Consider the following 16900-nt stretch of genomic DNA (forward strand, 5'->3'; position numbering starts at 1 on the left):
CCCAAGGTGGACTTGAACTTCAAATAATCCTACTGCTTCCGCCTACAAAGTCCCAGGATTACAGACATGGGCCACATTGCCTGGCAACATAAATGTCTTCTAAAAATATCTGGCATATAGTATAAACCCATTAGGAATCAACTACTGAGCCAGGCAGTGGTGGTGAACACCTTTAATCTCAGCACTCAGGAGGCAGAGGCAGGTGGATCTCTGAGTTCAAGGCCAACCTGGTCTATATACCAGGTTCGAGAACAACCAGAGCCACACTGAGAAACTGTCTCATAATAATAATAATAATAATAATAATAATAATAATAATAATAATAAAATAAAAGAACTATGGCAAGTATTTATCCTGTCCCCCAAAAGTTTTCAGTGACTCAGCACTGCCCAGTAATAACAACCAATGCGAGCATCTGCTATGTGAAATACACTTTGAAGTCATTACTTCCTCTGTCTTCTAAAGCACCACTATAGAATGAATACCACCATTTTACAGATAAGAAAATGGAAGCTCATCAAGGTACCAGATTTATTCACTCTATATATGACAGTAACACCCGTTAGCCATAATCAGATCTTTCTTTATCTATATAACCCAAAATTCCTGCTCATTTAATCAAGATGCTATAGTAATTATCTAACCCCTCCCCTCATATTTAGACTATCTTCTTAAAGATCCTCATATTTAGTCTATTGTGCACAAGGACCAAACAGGCATTATAACATTTGTTTGATCTAGTTTTTAGCCAAAGTGGAATGGGAAAAAATACACTGTCAAGAAGATAATAATAAGAATTATCTCACTATCTAAGAATCTTCTCCCATTACTCAGGATATCTTCTATATCTAGACTTCATCCCTGCCAAGTTAAACAGCCAAAGATAATTGCTAGAGGCAAACAATTAATACTAGGGAGGCAGAAAGAGGAGACCTAGTAGCCTGGACCATATCAAGTCCAGCTAGGACTAAATAGCCAAACACTATCTCAAAAAACAAAAAATGAAAATGAAAGTAAGTTAATGAATTGAAGTATAATTTAGACACACATGGCTGTATTTTTTCTCTTTTTGTTTCTCTTTTGTTTTTATGCATGGAACATTATATTCAATGCTCAATAACCTTCAAAAGTTTAACTCCCCCACCACAATCATCACCAAAAAGCAAGATATCATAAAACGATGAAAGATTAGGGAAGAGCTGGGAGAAAGAAAAAAAAATGTGTCTAAGAAGAAATAGGAACTGGGCCTGGTGGTACTTGCCTTTAATCACTCAGAAGACAAAGGAAGGCAGATTTCTGTGGGTTCCAGTCCAGCCTGGTCTACAGAGCAAGAACAAAAACAGAGAAGTTGGGCATGGTGGTGAACACCTATAACCAAACCCACTGGGGAAGCTGAGGCAAGAGGAGTGCAGGCCTAGGCAGGCAACATTATGAGTGTGTTTAAAAAAAAAAAAAAAAGAAAGAAAGAGAGAAATTCAGTTGGTGCTGAGATTTAAATAGCTCAGTACATTAAAGTATATGCTCAGCATGTACAAAGGCCTGGGTTTCAATACTTAGTAACAAAAGAAAGAAATATTAAAGTCAGCAGATAGGGTGTAGGATAGAGTGCTGTGCATTATAATGAATCTAGTTCTTTTTACTCATTTTTAAATTTATTACATTTATTTATTTATGAATGGTATGCCAGCAGAGGTCAGAGGGCAACTTTCCAGAGTCTATCCCACCATGGGATAAAGCTCAGGTCGGCAAGCTTAGCAGCAAGCATCCTTACCTGCTAAACCATTTTATCAGGCAAATTCATCATCATCATTATTTTAGGTTTTTAAGACAGGGTCTCTTGTAGCCCAGGTGGTCTCATACTGCCTAAGTAGCTAACTAAGGATGTCCTTAAACTTGGATCCCTCTGCCTCCACCTCCCAAGTCTTGGATTACTTGGATTGCCACCTCACCCAGTGTTTAAAGGGTACTGGACTCAAACCCAGGGCTTCACATATGCTAACTAAGCACTTTCCTGAGATACAGCTCTAGTCCCTTATCTTCAGCCCTTTTCTTCTCCTCTGTCTTTCTTTTTCCTTCTTCTACTTCCTCTTTCCTCCTTCTCCTTCTTCTTGAGACAGCTCAAGCTGTCCTCTAGCTCTGTTCTCCTGAGATCAGAAGTGTATGCCACGAGACCCAGCCTTGATTCTAGTTCTAAAACAGACCAAAACCATAAATGACATGATGAAATAATAAAAAGAAAAAAATCATCTTTCAAAACACTGGCTATCTGTAAGGAAAAACAAATTAGTTTTGTTTCTATCCTCTGGTGGCTATACACCCAGAGTTAGCCATTTTTGAAGCCCATTCCCTTTTAAAATTTTACTGCCACAAGCTGGGTGTGGTGGTACACACCTTTAATCCCAGCACTTGGGAGGCAGAGGAAGGTGGATCTCTGTGAGTTCAAGGCTAAGTATTGGGTTCCATGACAGCCAGGGCTGTTATACGGAGAAACCCTATCTCAACATCCACCCCCAAAGAGAGAGAGAGAGAGAGAGAGAGAGAGAGAGAGAGATTTTACTACAAAAAAAATGGTACTTGATTAAAAAAAAAAAGCCAATCAAGAAGTCCTCTCCATTAAAATTAATTTAACCTTGATAAAAAACACATTAAGAAGGGGATAAAACATTTTCCTTACACCTCCACAGAATAACCTCCAATGGTATTGTCCTTGCTCACTCAAGTCTTAATTCTACACTCACAGATGGCATAAACAAGTATTGTTCTGACTTGTGGCTTTTGTTTTCCCTTGCTTGCTTGTCTTTCCTGCTGCAGCTGCTGTTGCTGCTGCTGACAGTGTCTTGCAGCTAAGTTGTATGTCTTTTCACAAACTGCTTCCTCTTCAAACCATAACAACTGCCACTGAAAATGAGCTGCTTCTTGTTTCTTTTTTCATCCTTGAAGCCAAGTCTAAACTAAGGGAAAAACAACCTACTTAGAAATGTGCTCAACTGCTTCAAATCCTTCCTTTTTTTTTTTTTTTTTCTCCTGATTTTTCAAGACAGGATTTCTCTGTGTAACAACCCTGGCTGTCCTGGAACTCTCTCTCTAGACCTGGTAGGCCTTAAACTCACAGAGATCCACCTGTCTCTGCCTCCTAAGTGCTGGGATTAAAGGCCTGCGCCACCACAACCGGCTCAAATGCTTTCCTTAAAAAAAGGAAAAACAAAAACAACAACAAAACAAAAACAAAAACAAACAACAAAAAAATGGGCTGGAGAGATGCTTTTCCAGAGGTTCTGAGTTCTATTTCCAGCAGCCACAAGGTAGCTCACAACCACATATAATAGGATCTGATGCCCTCTTCTGGCATGCAGGTATAAATGCAGAATACTCAGACATGAAATATAAACAAAACTTAAAAAAGAAAACAGTGCTAGGAATAGAAAAGGGCCTTTTACATAAGAGCAAGGCATTGTACCATTAAGTTACTTTGGAAAAATGTGTTAAATCTCACTAAAGACACATTTGAACACACTGTCTGTCTTACTCACCAATATACTTTCTGTTTCCACAGTTTCTTCTTTTTCTACATCCTCTTGGCTACTCCATTTCCTTCACCACAATTTGTCATCAGTAGCTTTGAATGTGGCCATTTTATCCAGTGCTGGACATCATCAGGTAGCTACTGACGGTCAGTCATCCAAGTTCGATCTTGGGTCTAATGCACAGTGGTAAAGAAGTGCTGTACACATTTATAGCATGGATCGACATTCTCTCTCTCTCTCTCTCTCTCTCTCTCTCTCTTGTAGTGTTTTTTTTCCTGTTGCTGTTGTGGGTTTTTGTGGTTGTTTTTTTTTTTTTTTTTGGTGTTTTGAGAGGGGGTCTCTATATAGCTTCTGGCTTTCCAGGCTGGCCTACTACTCACAAAGATCGACTGCCTCTGCCTTTTGAGAGCTGGGATTAAAAACGTGCCACCATTCCTGGCCTCATTCTCTGTAATTTTTTTTTTTTTTATCTTGAAATCATTCTTTCTAGTACCACCCTTGAAAACAGCTATTTCTAGTCAGAAACTGCGCTAAATAAACGCTCTGTAGAAGGCTACAGGAACTCACCACAAGTAGGTGTCCCCACAACTCCCTTGGGTCACCACTTCTGTCAGATTCAGGGCTGGAATGGAATCCACAGGCTGGGGGTGGGGGAGGGGTGTCGGAAACCAGTCTAGTCATCTTTTTTTCTTGAACCTCTCCACAGTCTTAGAAAATACCTTGGCCGGGCGGTGGTGGCGCACGCCTTTAATCCCAGCACTCTCGGGGGGGGCCGAGAGAGGCGGATCTCTGTGAGTTCGGGGCCAGCCTGGTCTGCAGAGTGAGTTCCAGGAAAAGGCGCAAAGCTATACTCGAAAAACAAAAAAGAAAATACCTTGATTGGCAATGTTGCAGGCGGAAACATATTTTCCTTTCCTCCACAAATGAAGCCTAGCCTGATGTAGGTAGGGCCAAGGTTACTTGCAGCCTTTTCGAGGAGAACGAGGGGATGTACCTCCGCTTCATTGGAGCCGCCGTCCTTCAGTAGGGAGTCTCGGCCCTGCCCTCACTGTGTTCCGGGACAAGGCCGACTCCAGAGGAAGCCCTCCCCGCGGCCCATACCCCTCACCCCTCGCAGCCCAGCCATCCTCCCCTCAGCCTCAACTCCCTCGCTACTCCAGCTCCCGCCAAAGCGCTCCTCCTCCTCTGATTGGTTCTCCCGGGAGCGGCCGTCCAATGGGGATGACGTATCGGGCGCACGTAGGTCGCGCCCCGGCGGCGGGGGAAGGAAGTCGTCGTCGGAGCCCTCGACGCCCGGAGCGCGAGGATGGCAGCGCGCGGTGTGTAGCCCGGGCCGCGTGGCCTCAGGCCCTCGTCGTCACCACTGCCCAGTGCATGTGGGTGCTGGAGACCCGGGGAGGCCCGCGGGCGCCAGGGAGAGACTGCAAACCACGTGTGGGCCAAGCCAGCCGTGTCCGTGAGGGTCAGCCCTGATGTCGGGCCTCCACCAGCTCCATGCTCCGTTCCCAGAAACCCTCGCGCCGCCGAAGAGCCCTCTGTAAAGGAGTTGGGCCCCTGGGCCCAGAGTGTGCGGGGTGACCTGCTTTGCAGGGCCTTCTGTGACGCCGTTTTTCTCCACTAACCCTCGTCCCCGTGTTTCTGGATAGGGAGGGGAATCGCTGAGGCTGTTGGCCCTCCTGTGCTGCATTGCGCAGCCTTTTGAGAGCCTGGACGTTCGGAGGAAACAAAGCTACTGGACAAGAGGACCAGAGGAAACAGAGGACAACAGGAGCAAGTTTATTGCAGAAACGATTCCAGGTTGGGTCTGAGGACGAGGCTAGGCGTTGGTATTTTGGAAATCTTCCCGGCACCCTTGCAACAGGTGCCTTGTTCATCCACATTTCCTATGGCTGGGATGAGACGTAGTTGTGTTTCCCTGCGCCGCTCCCCCGACCCCTGACCCCCATCCCTTCTTGGTGTAAGGCCTCACCCCCAACCCCTGACCCCCATCCCTTCTTGGTGTAAGGCCTCACCCCCAACCCCTGACCCCATCCCTTCTTGGTGTAAGGCCTCACTCTTGCCAGGCAAGAGTTCTACCCCTGAGGTATACCATCAGCCCTTTTAAAATTCTATTTTGAGAACGGAGTTCGTTAAATTGACCATGCTGGTCTGAAACATATAGTAGTCCTGACTTGGCCCCCTGAATAACAGCTAGGATTATAGACATGGGATCACCCAGCCCAGCTGATACTTCTTTTTCTTAATTTACCTACGCTTTTCTTTCCTGATAGTTTTGACGTGAACTGTTTGGACTCTTCAGTGCTACCTGACAGAAAACTCCATAACTGTACCGGAAAAGGACCACACAGCTGTGCAGTAAGTGGGGATGGGAGTGTGGTCCTGACACGCGCACGCGCACGCGCACACACTCACCCTAGAAATTTAACTCAGAATATCCATTTTATTTATTTGGGTGGGGAAGGATCAAATACTTACTTCTCCTTGCTCTTCTGTTAGCCCGGCAATTAACCAGGCTCACAAAAGTCCATATTTTTTGCAGAGATCATTCTGGTTCACTTTGGTGAGTCAACAGTGGTCTTATTTATATGCAAGACCTTCCAAATCCTGTCTTTTCTTGATTGTGCACCCTCTGCTGGTTAGTGTGATAACCGAGCTTAAAGAAAGGTGCATATGGCTTCCCAGAGTCAGTTTTATAGCCAGCAGTATTGTTTTTGAAAGTGTGAAATTGAAAGTATGCTGAGATGTGGTGCACAGGAAGAATGTGAATAGTTGGCACTACAGGAGTTAGGTCTCAGTGCTAATATGAATGAGAAAAACTGAAGTATAACAGTAGCTGATATTTGAGGAGGATAATTATTTTGTGGTATGCACTGTACTAAACTATTTGCCTGTATTGACTCATTTAAATTTGAGTCAGAGTCTTCCTGTGCAGCTCAGGCTGGCCTCAGACTTGAATGCAGTCCTTCTGCCTTCTCTCAGTTGTTTCAGACAGACACGTACCACCATGCCCTCATTTGTTTTGTTGTGTTCGAGACAGGGTCTCATATAGCCTAGGCTGGCCTTGAACTACATATATATATGGGAGGATGGATGTCATTGAATTCCTGGTCATACTACCTCTGCCTCCCAAGAACTCCACCATGTCTGGCTTGTTTAAAATTTTTAAAAAGCCCTACAAGGTAAGTACTGTTATTTCCGTTTCATGCGTGAGAAAAGTGAGTCTCTGAGAAGTTAGGTCACCTGCATGATATTATACAGCTAGGCTGGTTAAGAACAGAGCCAAGTTTCAAATGCAGGCTTATTGAGGAGCTTCTCTAGGCAACCACTGTCATAATAGTCTTTTTTGAGATTATCCTCAGCAGAACTTCTCAACTCACTGTCTCTCACTTTTAAAATTTCTCCACCATTTCAAAGACAAAACAAAAACAAAAAACAATTAGGTATAGTCATACCTCTGAAATATATTATCTCACCCACAGGAATCTGGACCGTGAAAACCTAGAAGGTTATTTACCAAATACAACATGTGCTCTCCTGCTAGTTCCAAAATCCTGTACAGGAACCCCCGGTTCCTCCGGGTAGCATTTCTGCAGCTTCATCACCAGCAGCAGAGCGGCGTGTTTTGTGATGCCCTTCTGCAGGCAGAGGGTAAGAAAATAAAGGAGGTTCAACTGAAAAGTCACTATAGAACGAGGTTAAATGGTAAACAGTAAACCCAGAAGAATGTTCTTACCTATAAATATCTGTAAACTCTTTGGTAAGAAGCTTTTTGTTTCCAGGATAATTACTTTTGGGAGGGGATGTTGGTGTTTGTTTTGTTGAGGTAGGTTTCACTATGTAGCTCTGTAGATCTTGCTATGTAGGTCAGGCTGGCCTGGAACTCACAGGGACTAGCACTTGCCTCTACCTCCCCAGCCCAGGATTAAAGGCTTTCTTTCACCACCACACTTGGGTTAGGATAGTCTTGTTTTTGTTTTTTGAGACAGGAACTCATTCAGCCTAGGCTTTCCTCAAACTCTATGTAGCTAAAAAAGGCCTTGAACTTCTAATTTTCCTGCCTCCTAAATTTACCATCATCCTAATTTGATGCAGAGCTGAAGATCAATCCTGTGGTTTTTGTACATGCTAGATAAAGTACTCTACCTAATAAGCTATATCCCAGGCCCTCTAAAACTATTCTCAGGAGTAAAATTGTTGGGGGCTGGAAAGATAGCTTATGGCTAAGAGCACTGACTGCTCTTCCAGAGGACCCTGGTTCAGTTCTCAGAATCCACATTTCAGCTTAACCACTGTCTGTAACTCACACACGTGATGCACAGATAAATATGCAGGTAAAGCACATAAAATAATAAGTCAATTTTTAAAAAGCCTTAAACTGTTACTATGCTTTTTCCTCCTAAAATTAAACTAGAATGGGGCTAGAGAGAGATCATTCGTTGGCTAAGAACATTTGTTGCTTTTGTACCAGTACCCACATGTGGACTTACAACCATCTATTACTCTGGTTCCAGAAGATCCAGTGCCCTCTTAGCAAAAAGCACATATGTGGTGTATACACATACATGTGAACAAAATACTCATATATGTAAATTTGGCTTTAAAAAGTAAAACTGGGAAGTTAAAGGATCACAAATTTAAGGCCAGCCCAGGCTACAGAGTGAGGCATATTAATGCATGTCACTCCTGTGTGTCCTTAACGCCGTCACACCCATATACACATTTATTTTGTGAGCTGGAAGGTGTGCCATGCACACAAGAGAAGGTCAAAAAACAACTTTCAGGAGTTAGTTTTCTCCTTTCATCATGAAGGTTTCAGGGATGGAACTTAGGTCTTTGGCGTGGTCGCCTGCTAGTACCTTTCTGTGCTAAGCCATCTTGCATGCCTAGACCCTGTCTCCAAAACAAAACAATAAACAAACAACATAACCTGTGAGTGGTGGCACATGCCGTTAATCCAAACCCTCTTTTGGGGAGACAGAGACATGCAAATTTCTGAGTTCAAGGCCAGAGAGAATTCTAGGACAGCGAGGGCTATACAGAGAAATCTTGCCTCAAAAAACAGAACAAAAAGCCAACAATAACAAGGAAACATAAAAACAAAGCTGGAGAAGGAAGTGTTGGCTAGAGAAATAAATGGCTTGTGCTAGTTTTGCAGAGGACCTTGTTTCAGTTCCCAGCACCCACATCTTGTTCCAAGAGAGCCGGTGCCCTCTTCTGGCCTATGTAGCTGAAAAAGGCTTTGAACTTCTAATTATCCTGCCTCCTAAATTTACCACGATCCTAATTTGATGCAGAGCTGAGGATCAATCCTGTGATTTTTGTACATGCTAGACAAAGCACTCTACCTAATAGGCTATATCCCCAGCCCTCTAAAACTGCTTTCAGGAGTAAAAGCAAAACATTCATACAATAAAATAAAAATACATAATTTTTTTTTTTAAAAAGTTGGGCATATAGCTCAGTTGACAGAGTGTTAGCCTAGGGTTGTTTTTGTTTTGTTTTGTTTTGTTTTGTTTTTTTATAGAATAGAATTATCTGGGGACTTTTTTTTTTTAATTTTACTTATTTATTATGTATACAGAAGAGGGTGCCAGATCTCATTACAGATGGTTGTGAGCCACCATGTGGATGCTGGGAATTGAACTCAGGACCTCTGGAAGAGCAGTCAGTGCTCTTAACCTCTGAGCCATCTGTCCAGCCCAGTGTTAGCCTAGTTTTCATGAGGCCCTGGGTTCAATCTTCAGCGTAGATGACACCAGGCATAGTAGTGCATGCCTGTAGAAGCGGGAAGTTTGTCCTTTACTACATAGGGAATTTTAAGCCAGCTTAAATCACATGATATCCAGGCTAAAATAACTAAAAAGAGGGCAGAGAGAAGGCTCATTGGATGAAAGGCCTGGATGTGCAAGCATGAGGACCTTAACTCAAATCTCTACAACCCAAACACATAGTGCCTGTAATCCCAGGCCCCATACAAGGAGCTGGGAGGTAGGAGACAAGAGGACTCTGCAAGTTCAAAGGACAGCTATGCTGGCATAGGGAGTAGGCAGAAACAAACAACTGCTAAAGTGCTTGCCTTGCAAGCATGAGGATCTAAGTTTGGGTCATCGGCACCCATATAAAAAGCTGAATGCCTTTATGTGTTCCTGTAATCTCAGTGCTGGGGATTCGGAAACAGAAGGACCCCTGGGGTTCGTTGGCCAGCCAGTCTAGCCAAATTGGTGAGGTCCAGGTTCACTGAGAGACCCTGTCTCAAAAGGATAAAGTAGACGATTGAGGTCAACTTTTAGACTACACACAACCTAAATAAGTAAATATAAAGAAACTATAGGGGTAGGGAGATTGCTCTATGGCTAATGAACTTACCATGCAAATGTGAGGACCTGAGTTTGAATACTCAGACCCCAAATAAAGCCATTACAGTTTTGCACACCTCCAATATGCATTCCTTTGAGGCAGAGGCACGAAAATCATGGGAAGCTTGTAGACCAGCTAGCCTGGCATTATAGGGGCAACAAAGAGACCCTATGTCAAATAAGGGGAAAGGTGGGGACAGACACTTGAGGTTGTCCTCTCACTTCCACATGCATACAGTAACATGAAGATATCACCCCTTCAGGAATATGCATGCACACACACAAAGAAATTAGAGACTGGTGTAGTGATGTACAACTTTAATCACTGTTCTCAAATGGCTCATGAATTTGAGGCAAGTCTGGGCTATATAATCAGACCCTGTTTGAAAATAAGCAAAGGGGGGAAAAAAGGAAAAGAAGAGGCACAGGCCAGCCTGGTCTACGGAGTGAGATGGGCTCCAAAGCTACACAGAGAAACCCTGTCTCGAAAAAAAACAAACAAACACAAAAACAAAAATGAAAAAAATGAAAAAGAAAATAAGCAAAGAAAAACAAATTGCAAAGTTTTGTGGGCATAGAAATTCTATAAAATGCACATAATATCCTAAATGAGATCGTTGCAAAGGTTTAAGATATGTTAAGCACTTAGGAAGGCTTTTTTGTTTGGTTGGGTCTTTTTTTTTAAGATTTATTTATTATTGTATACAGTGTTCTATTTGTATATATGTATGTATGCACACCAGAAGAGGACGACAGATCTCAGTATAGATGGTTGTGAGCCACCATGTGGTTGCTGGGAATTGAACTCAGGACCTCTGGAAGAGCAGTTCAGTGCTCTTAACCTCTGAGCCATCTCTCTGCCCTTGGTTGGGTCTTTTGAAAACAAGATTTCTTGCTGGGCAGTGAGTGATAGCTCATGCTTTTAATCCTAGCACTTGGGAGCAGAGGCAGACAGATCTCTGTGGGTTTGAGGCCAGACTGGTCTACAGAGTGAGTTCCAAGACAGCCAGGACTACACAGAGACACCCTGTCTTGAAAAACCAAAAGGGAAAAAAAAAAAATCTCTCCTATAGCTCATACTGATCTTGAGAATGACCTTGAACTCCGGATGTTCCTACCTTCCAAGTTTTGAGGTTACAGGCATGCACCACCAACGCTGGCTTGGACAAGGTTTTTAAAGCCCTAAACACATACATTAATTAGCTGATACAGTTTTTTTCTTATCTTCAAATTAGTGATTTTTGTTATTGGGACAGACCAAAGTAAAAAAAAAAAAGAAATAAAGAAAAAGCATAAATGTGTATTTTTTTTCCAGGTGAGGCTGTCCCAGCCCACTGCTGCATCCTGTCCGCCTGCAGTCCCTTCTTCACAGAACGCCTGGAGAAGGAAAGGCCAGTTCATGGTCGGAAGGTGGTGCTGGAGCTGGGAGGCCTAAAGATCAGGACACTTAGGAAGCTGGTGGATTTCCTGTATACTTCAGAGATGGAAGTATCTCAGGAAGAAGCCCAGGATGTGCTTTCTGCTGCCCGTCAGCTCCGAGTGTCTGAGCTGGAAACCCTTCAGCTAGAGGGTGGGAAGTTAGTAAAGGCTCCCCAGGGCCGAAGACTAAACAGAGAATGCTTACAACCACCAAGTGCTGCACCAATCTCTGCCAGAGTGGTAGCACCCAGCCGCCGTCCTCGAACTCCACTGCCTGTCACCCAGACTCCTAGTCCTCTTGGAGCAGTGAGGTTTAAGTCCTTAGGGGAAGAAGAGGGGCCTCACAAAAAGAGCAACCTACCAAATGTAGAGAGCTTGTCAGACACTCTTCTGCTCAAAAAGAAAGCCAGGATTTGCTTGACTCAAGAAAGAAGCTCTTCTCCATCAAGCCAGAGAGAAGGGCCTAAGGAGTACAAGAGTAACCCTGCTCTGGGTCCTACAGCACTTTCCCATCCCAGCTTGTACCATTCTGTGGATGAGCAACTGTTGCCCCGAAAGATCAGGCTGAGTCGCTCAAAGCCATCATCCCATGTCTGTACATCTAAGCCTTCCAGTGTTGTAAGTGGTCCCAGTTCAGTGCCCACAGTCCCTGGCCGGCGTCTTTGGAGGCAGAGAAATGTAAGTAAAGCATCACAGGGTATGGACAAGCAGAAGCCAGGGGAAGTCAGTCCTCTACAGAGCACTTCAGACCCACCTGATGTTAGGAAGACAGGTGGGAGCAAGAAGCAGAGCCCTGAATTCAGAACACTCACCTCCAACTCTGTGGAAGAGGGGCAGGTTGGAAGAGTAAAGCTTAGGAAGATTGTCAATGGTACCTGCTGGGAGGTGGTCCAGGAGCCTCCCCTCAGAAGCACTCAAGATAGCCCCCAGACCTTAGAACCCTCAGATGTAGGAGAGCCTCCAGGAACTTCGCTGTCCTCAGTTAATGAGCAGGAAACACCTGCTAGATTACAACTGTGTCAGGACTCCCCAGAGAGCCCTAGGCTACAAGACATTTTGCTCTCTGCTAGCCACTCCTCTGACCACCCTGTGGTGAAGTCAGAGTTTGGGTCCAGTCCAATGCTGATAGGGAAGGAACCTGTGTTGAATATTGACTGCAGAGAGCCCTACACATTTGACACAACCCTACTAGGCCAGCCCTGTGAAGCTGAGCAGTATCGAATCACAAGTGCAGCAGCCACCAGTGAGCTGGAAGAGATTTTGGACTTCATGCTATGTGGCTCAGATGTTGAGCCACCAGTAGGGACTTTGGAGAGTCCTGGGGCTGAAGGCTGCAGAACCCCAAGTTATCACCTATCAGAAACAGGAAAGAATTGGATTGAAGGGGAAGAATGGTGTTTGCCAGACATGGAACTGTGGCCCAGAGACCTCACAGGACTGGAAAAGGAACCTGTTGTCGAGAACAAAGAGCCAGTTGAGCCCTGTAGTCCCCTGGTCATGCGCTCTGAGAACACAGGATCAATTGAGCCTCTTAGCCCCCTTGTCATGCCCTCTGAGGTGAGTAGAGAGGCACTTTCACTGAGAGGCTCTTGGACTCCAGACCTTGAAATTACCAGCTCCCAGCCACTGGATGGTCAGGGAGAAAAACTTCTCCACCTTGACTCCCCTGACTCTCCCCAAAGGTCTTATAGGGACCTCTCACTTCCATGCTCAAATTGGGCAGAGACAGGGCTGGAAGTGTCCCTAGGCATGGATGAGGTATTGTATCCTGCTCCCAAAGCAGTCAGGGAAGTGTCTGCTAACCCTGAACTGCTAGACCCATTTCCTGGCAGTTCTGAAGATGAAATCGATGTGGTAGACTGGCCAGTGGAGGGTAGGATGGGGCCCACTAGTGTTCCCTCTGTCTGGCCCGACCCCTCCTCAGAGTCAGAAACAGAGGTAGATATACTGACATAGTGGAGGCAGAGGAGGGCAGGCTAGAGCTCCTAGGAGGGTGACAACTGTTGATCAGCAAAGGCTTCCTTGGCAGAAAAGCAAGCACATGTCCCCTCCTCTCAGCACTGATTCTCCCCCCCCCCCCCCCCCAGGTTTGTGCACCAGGCAGAAATCAAATAAATAGCAATCCCATGGATAGAAAATTATGAACTTGAGCTATTTCTTTGTAATCCATTTTTCAGTGATAAAATAATTGTGGTTCCCAACTCGTTAAGACATAGGAATAGTTAAGACTAGGCCTTGTACAGTTCATGAGATATCTGGCAGTCACTGAAAATTCAGGAAAACTTAGAACGGTTTGTGGTTGGGTTCTATTTAAGGAATGTTTGAGAAGGAATGAAGCTGTGTTAGGTGTAACACTGAATGAGAGTGGCGTCTCCTGAAATGACCCAGGCTGGCACTCAACTTTGACTCCTGCCTCAGCCTCCTGTAGTGTTGTTCTAGGATTGTGCCGCTAAGCCCAGCCTATGGGGCTTACTCACTGCCAGTATGAGAAGTCTAGCAAAAGCCTCCACAGGGGCCTGGAAGGTGTTACCTCCATAACCACTTCCAAGAAGCAGATTAAAAGTAGTTGCTTTAAAAAAAGATTTACTTTGTATCTAGTTTTTTGTTTGTTGTTTTACAAAAAACAACCTGGTCTGATATAGACCAGGTTGGCCATGGATCCCCAAACTTCCTGTCAGCCTCCCAAGTGCTGAGATTGCAGGCATACACCACCAAACCCAGCAACATCCATGTTTTTTAAGTGTTTCACATGTTTTACTCCACAATTTCCACACAGAAGTCACTTTGTTTGCACTGTGAAATATACAAAGACCAACAACCCCACAAGGCTGGTTGTGTCCATCCTTTAAGAAAAAAATTAAACTTGACCCTTATTCTCAGATACTTTAACTTTATTAAACCAATTCAAACACTTTTACAGTGCCTTGCTGGAGGGCTACCTCACAACTGAACCATCATTTCTGGTGAGGAAGAAACTATGGCTTCAGGTACACAGCTTAAGTTTGGCCATGCACTATCATAAATGCTTCAACATCTCCAGGGAATGAAAGCTGCAAATAGAGAAGGGAACATCAGAGTAGGGTTCCAGACAATCCCAAGGACCAAGAGACACAGACATGCCTGCCCACCTGTGGTTAGCACACAAAACCACAGAGCTCACTGAGTATCCAAGTGCAGAAAACATGCCAAAGCACTGTGTAAAGCACTAGGGACCAAAATCAAACCCATGTCACCAATAATGGGGGTGGGGTGTAATGCCACCTTATCACACAGACTACTAGCAAAAACCAGCGAAGTGCAAGCAAAGTAACAACAAAGATTCTGCCACTACAAGGGAGAAAAACCTTACTACAGAAATAATGCCACACTCTTGAACCAGTAAGATTTGCAGTAGACTCATGGAATTAAACGTCACCAGAGACGGGAAACTCAAATAGTAAACAAATGCAAAACGCCCATACCTGTAGGACAAAACACTTTTTTTGTGGGGGTGGGAGGGTGTTACCAGCAGGAATTCTACAGTTTTGCCCCTTTTCAAATCCCGCGTGAGGTACGTTGTAACGGTTTCTCTGTCTACCCCAATGTGCATCCCTGGGTCATGATGCAAACCTCAGCATGGGGACTCCCTGCCCAACGTCCTCATGAGAGGTACTTCTTCAATTCTTTAACCACCTCTTGAGGCTCAGGAAACTTGAGCTTTCGTGGCGGGCCCTTCTTAATACCAGTCCAGAGTTCGGCACCTGGGAAAGGATCGGATAGATAAATTATTACTACTACCCCATCCCCTCAATCATCAGGTGGCCAGATTTCCTTTCTCGCCCCTACCCCCATCGCGGCCTCCACTCACGGCTGTTGTCCGGGCGCAGCAGCGTCACCTCGAAGCTGCCCCTCCGCGGCTTGGATGGGTTCACCTGCACAGGCAGCTCTGGGACCTCCAGCTGCAGAGCCTGGCTCAGGGCCGCAGCATGGCGCCCGTAGACGCGTCAGCTCGTGCTGCGAACACAGGGGTTGCAGACGGGGCCTCTGGTCGCAGCAGCCAGGGCCTACGCTTCCCTGCCCCCCGCGACTTCCCAGCCCCTCACCAATGCTCGATGACCACCGCCGGACCCTCCGCCAGTTTCTCACGCTTGTCTATTGTATCTGCCGGCGCAGCCTTCCGCTTTCTTCCAACAGGGGCCATGGTACGATCTCCAGTGGCCGAGACAACGTGGGGATGAGGCGTTGGAAGGATAAGGTGGCGACTCAACCCGAGATAAACCCGCAACCCAGAACAGCAGTTGCCAAGTCCAAACCAACCAGCAAAGGAAAACGAGGCTGGCGGCACCCACGTGATCTAAAGGCGGGCCCTTCAAGCATAACCAGGCTGCCTATCAGAAAGGAGATGGGGGCGGTGCGGAAGACCGGATCAAACCACCCTGTGCCGCCAAGGGGACATTCATGCGAGACTCGGAAAAACAACGCACACTTGGCGCCTTTTTCGGCTAGGGGCTTTCTGTACCTAAACCTCCTATCCTGAGATCTGTAGACCAGTTCCAAAATAAGTTTACCCTGCATTTCCGTGCCGTTTGTACACAGACTACAGAAACTAGCTAACTCGCACAGAACTTGGAGAGCCCCGTCCTCAAGTGGGAAACCAAAAGGTATGACCTTTGATGTTAAGTGGGCTTTGAACCCGAGCCCATTTATCATCTCGGCGCTGTAGCTGGTCCTTTTTAGTCTCAGGTCAGTCTTTAGGTGAATCAAGAGGATCGAGATTTAGTTTAATCTCGACAACAGAGCAAGACCCTCACCCACAAGCTTAAAAAAGTTAATTAGTGTCTAGAGGTGTGTTTGGCTTATAGAGTCCTTGAGTTCAATAATCAATCTTAGATTCAAAAAACAAAAACGAACAACAAAAAATGGGCAGTTCCTTTGCAGCTGCTCACTTTCTAATAAAGGAGAAACTCCAAGGCAATCAAAGTAACAATCCCTTTATTAGGGAAAGCTGTGTGGAGGAGAAATCAGCTGTCCAGACTTGGGCCTTCTTCTTCCAGTACCACACAAAAGAACCTCTCAAGTTTACATTGCCCTTCCTCTCAGTTCTCACAATACAGGGGGATCATTCAGTTCTATTTCCAATGACGAAAATTCTGGTTGAAGGCTTTTCATCGGGATCAGTGTCATTTAAAGATTAAATTACAACACATAAACCCCCTTTGGGTGTTTTGCCTTCATGCATGTTTGTGCACTACATGCATACAGTGCCAGCCAAGTCCAGATGATGTTGGAGTCCCTGGGACTGGAGTTGCAGACAGTTCAGCCCCTCCCCACGGGGTCCTCTGGAAAAATAGCCAGTGAGTGCTTAACCACTGAGCCATTTCGCCAATCCTTTAAGCTTAACTATCTTTTTTTCTCCCCCCCCCCCCAGACAATCATGTGTTACTGCCTCAGATTTACTGATGAGGAACCTAATTGCATACAATCTACAGGCACCTCACAGACCAAGTCTTATTTATGATTTTCCTCGGTATTAGCAGCAAGCATATAACAAATCGTGTAGCTTTCTCTGTGTAGCTTTGGTGCCTGTCCTGAATCTTGATCTGTAGACCAGGCTGGCCTCG

General features: G+C 45.2%; 2 protein-coding genes across 4 annotated transcripts; one reads left to right on the forward strand and one right to left on the reverse strand.

The window, feature by feature from the left end:
* The first annotated feature begins 5277 nt into the window (after positions 1-5277).
* Btbd18 (BTB domain containing 18) lies at positions 5278-13316 on the forward strand. The gene is made up of 4 exons (XM_036185161.1): positions 5278-5322; positions 5796-5880; positions 7005-7173; positions 11197-13316. The coding sequence occupies exons 3-4, from the start codon at positions 7050-7052 to the stop codon at positions 13254-13256; spliced, it is 2184 nt and encodes a 727-aa protein (XP_036041054.1). The 5' UTR covers positions 5278-5322; positions 5796-5880; positions 7005-7049; the 3' UTR covers positions 13257-13316.
* Positions 13317-14168: 852 nt separating this feature from the next.
* Positions 14169-16887, reverse strand: Selenoh (selenoprotein H). 3 transcript variants are annotated; one of them, XM_036185163.1, is made up of 4 exons: positions 15383-16887; positions 15148-15293; positions 14910-15040; positions 14169-14350 (listed from the first exon to the last, which is right to left on the reverse strand). In XM_036185163.1, exons 1-3 carry the CDS (start codon positions 15478-15480, stop codon positions 14940-14942), a joined length of 345 nt encoding a protein of 114 aa, XP_036041056.1. In that variant the 5' UTR covers positions 15481-16887; the 3' UTR covers positions 14169-14350; positions 14910-14939. The 3 variants fall into 3 exon arrangements, 2 of the variants coding, with proteins under 2 accessions (XP_036041056.1, XP_036041055.1); XR_004944761.1 differs by having other exon boundaries at positions 14179-14350; positions 14762-15040; XM_036185162.1 differs by having other exon boundaries at positions 14179-15040.
* Positions 16888-16900: the final 13 nt, after the last annotated feature.

This window comes from Onychomys torridus, chromosome 4, assembly GCF_903995425.1.
Source record: "Onychomys torridus chromosome 4, mOncTor1.1, whole genome shotgun sequence".
In the NCBI taxonomy this organism is placed as follows: domain Eukaryota; kingdom Metazoa; phylum Chordata; class Mammalia; order Rodentia; family Cricetidae; genus Onychomys; species Onychomys torridus.

What these genes read in the sequence shown, in the direction of transcription:
- Btbd18 (XM_036185161.1), top strand. Translation starts at nt 7,050, where the DNA reads ATGTGCTCTCCTGCTAGTTCCAAAATCCTGTACAGGAACCCCCGGTTC. An exon ending in TGCCCTTCTGCAGGCAGAGG is followed by an intron (nt 7,174 to 11,196) that starts GTAAGAAAATAA and finishes TTTTTTTTCCAG; the next exon opens with GTGAGGCTGTCCCAGCCCAC.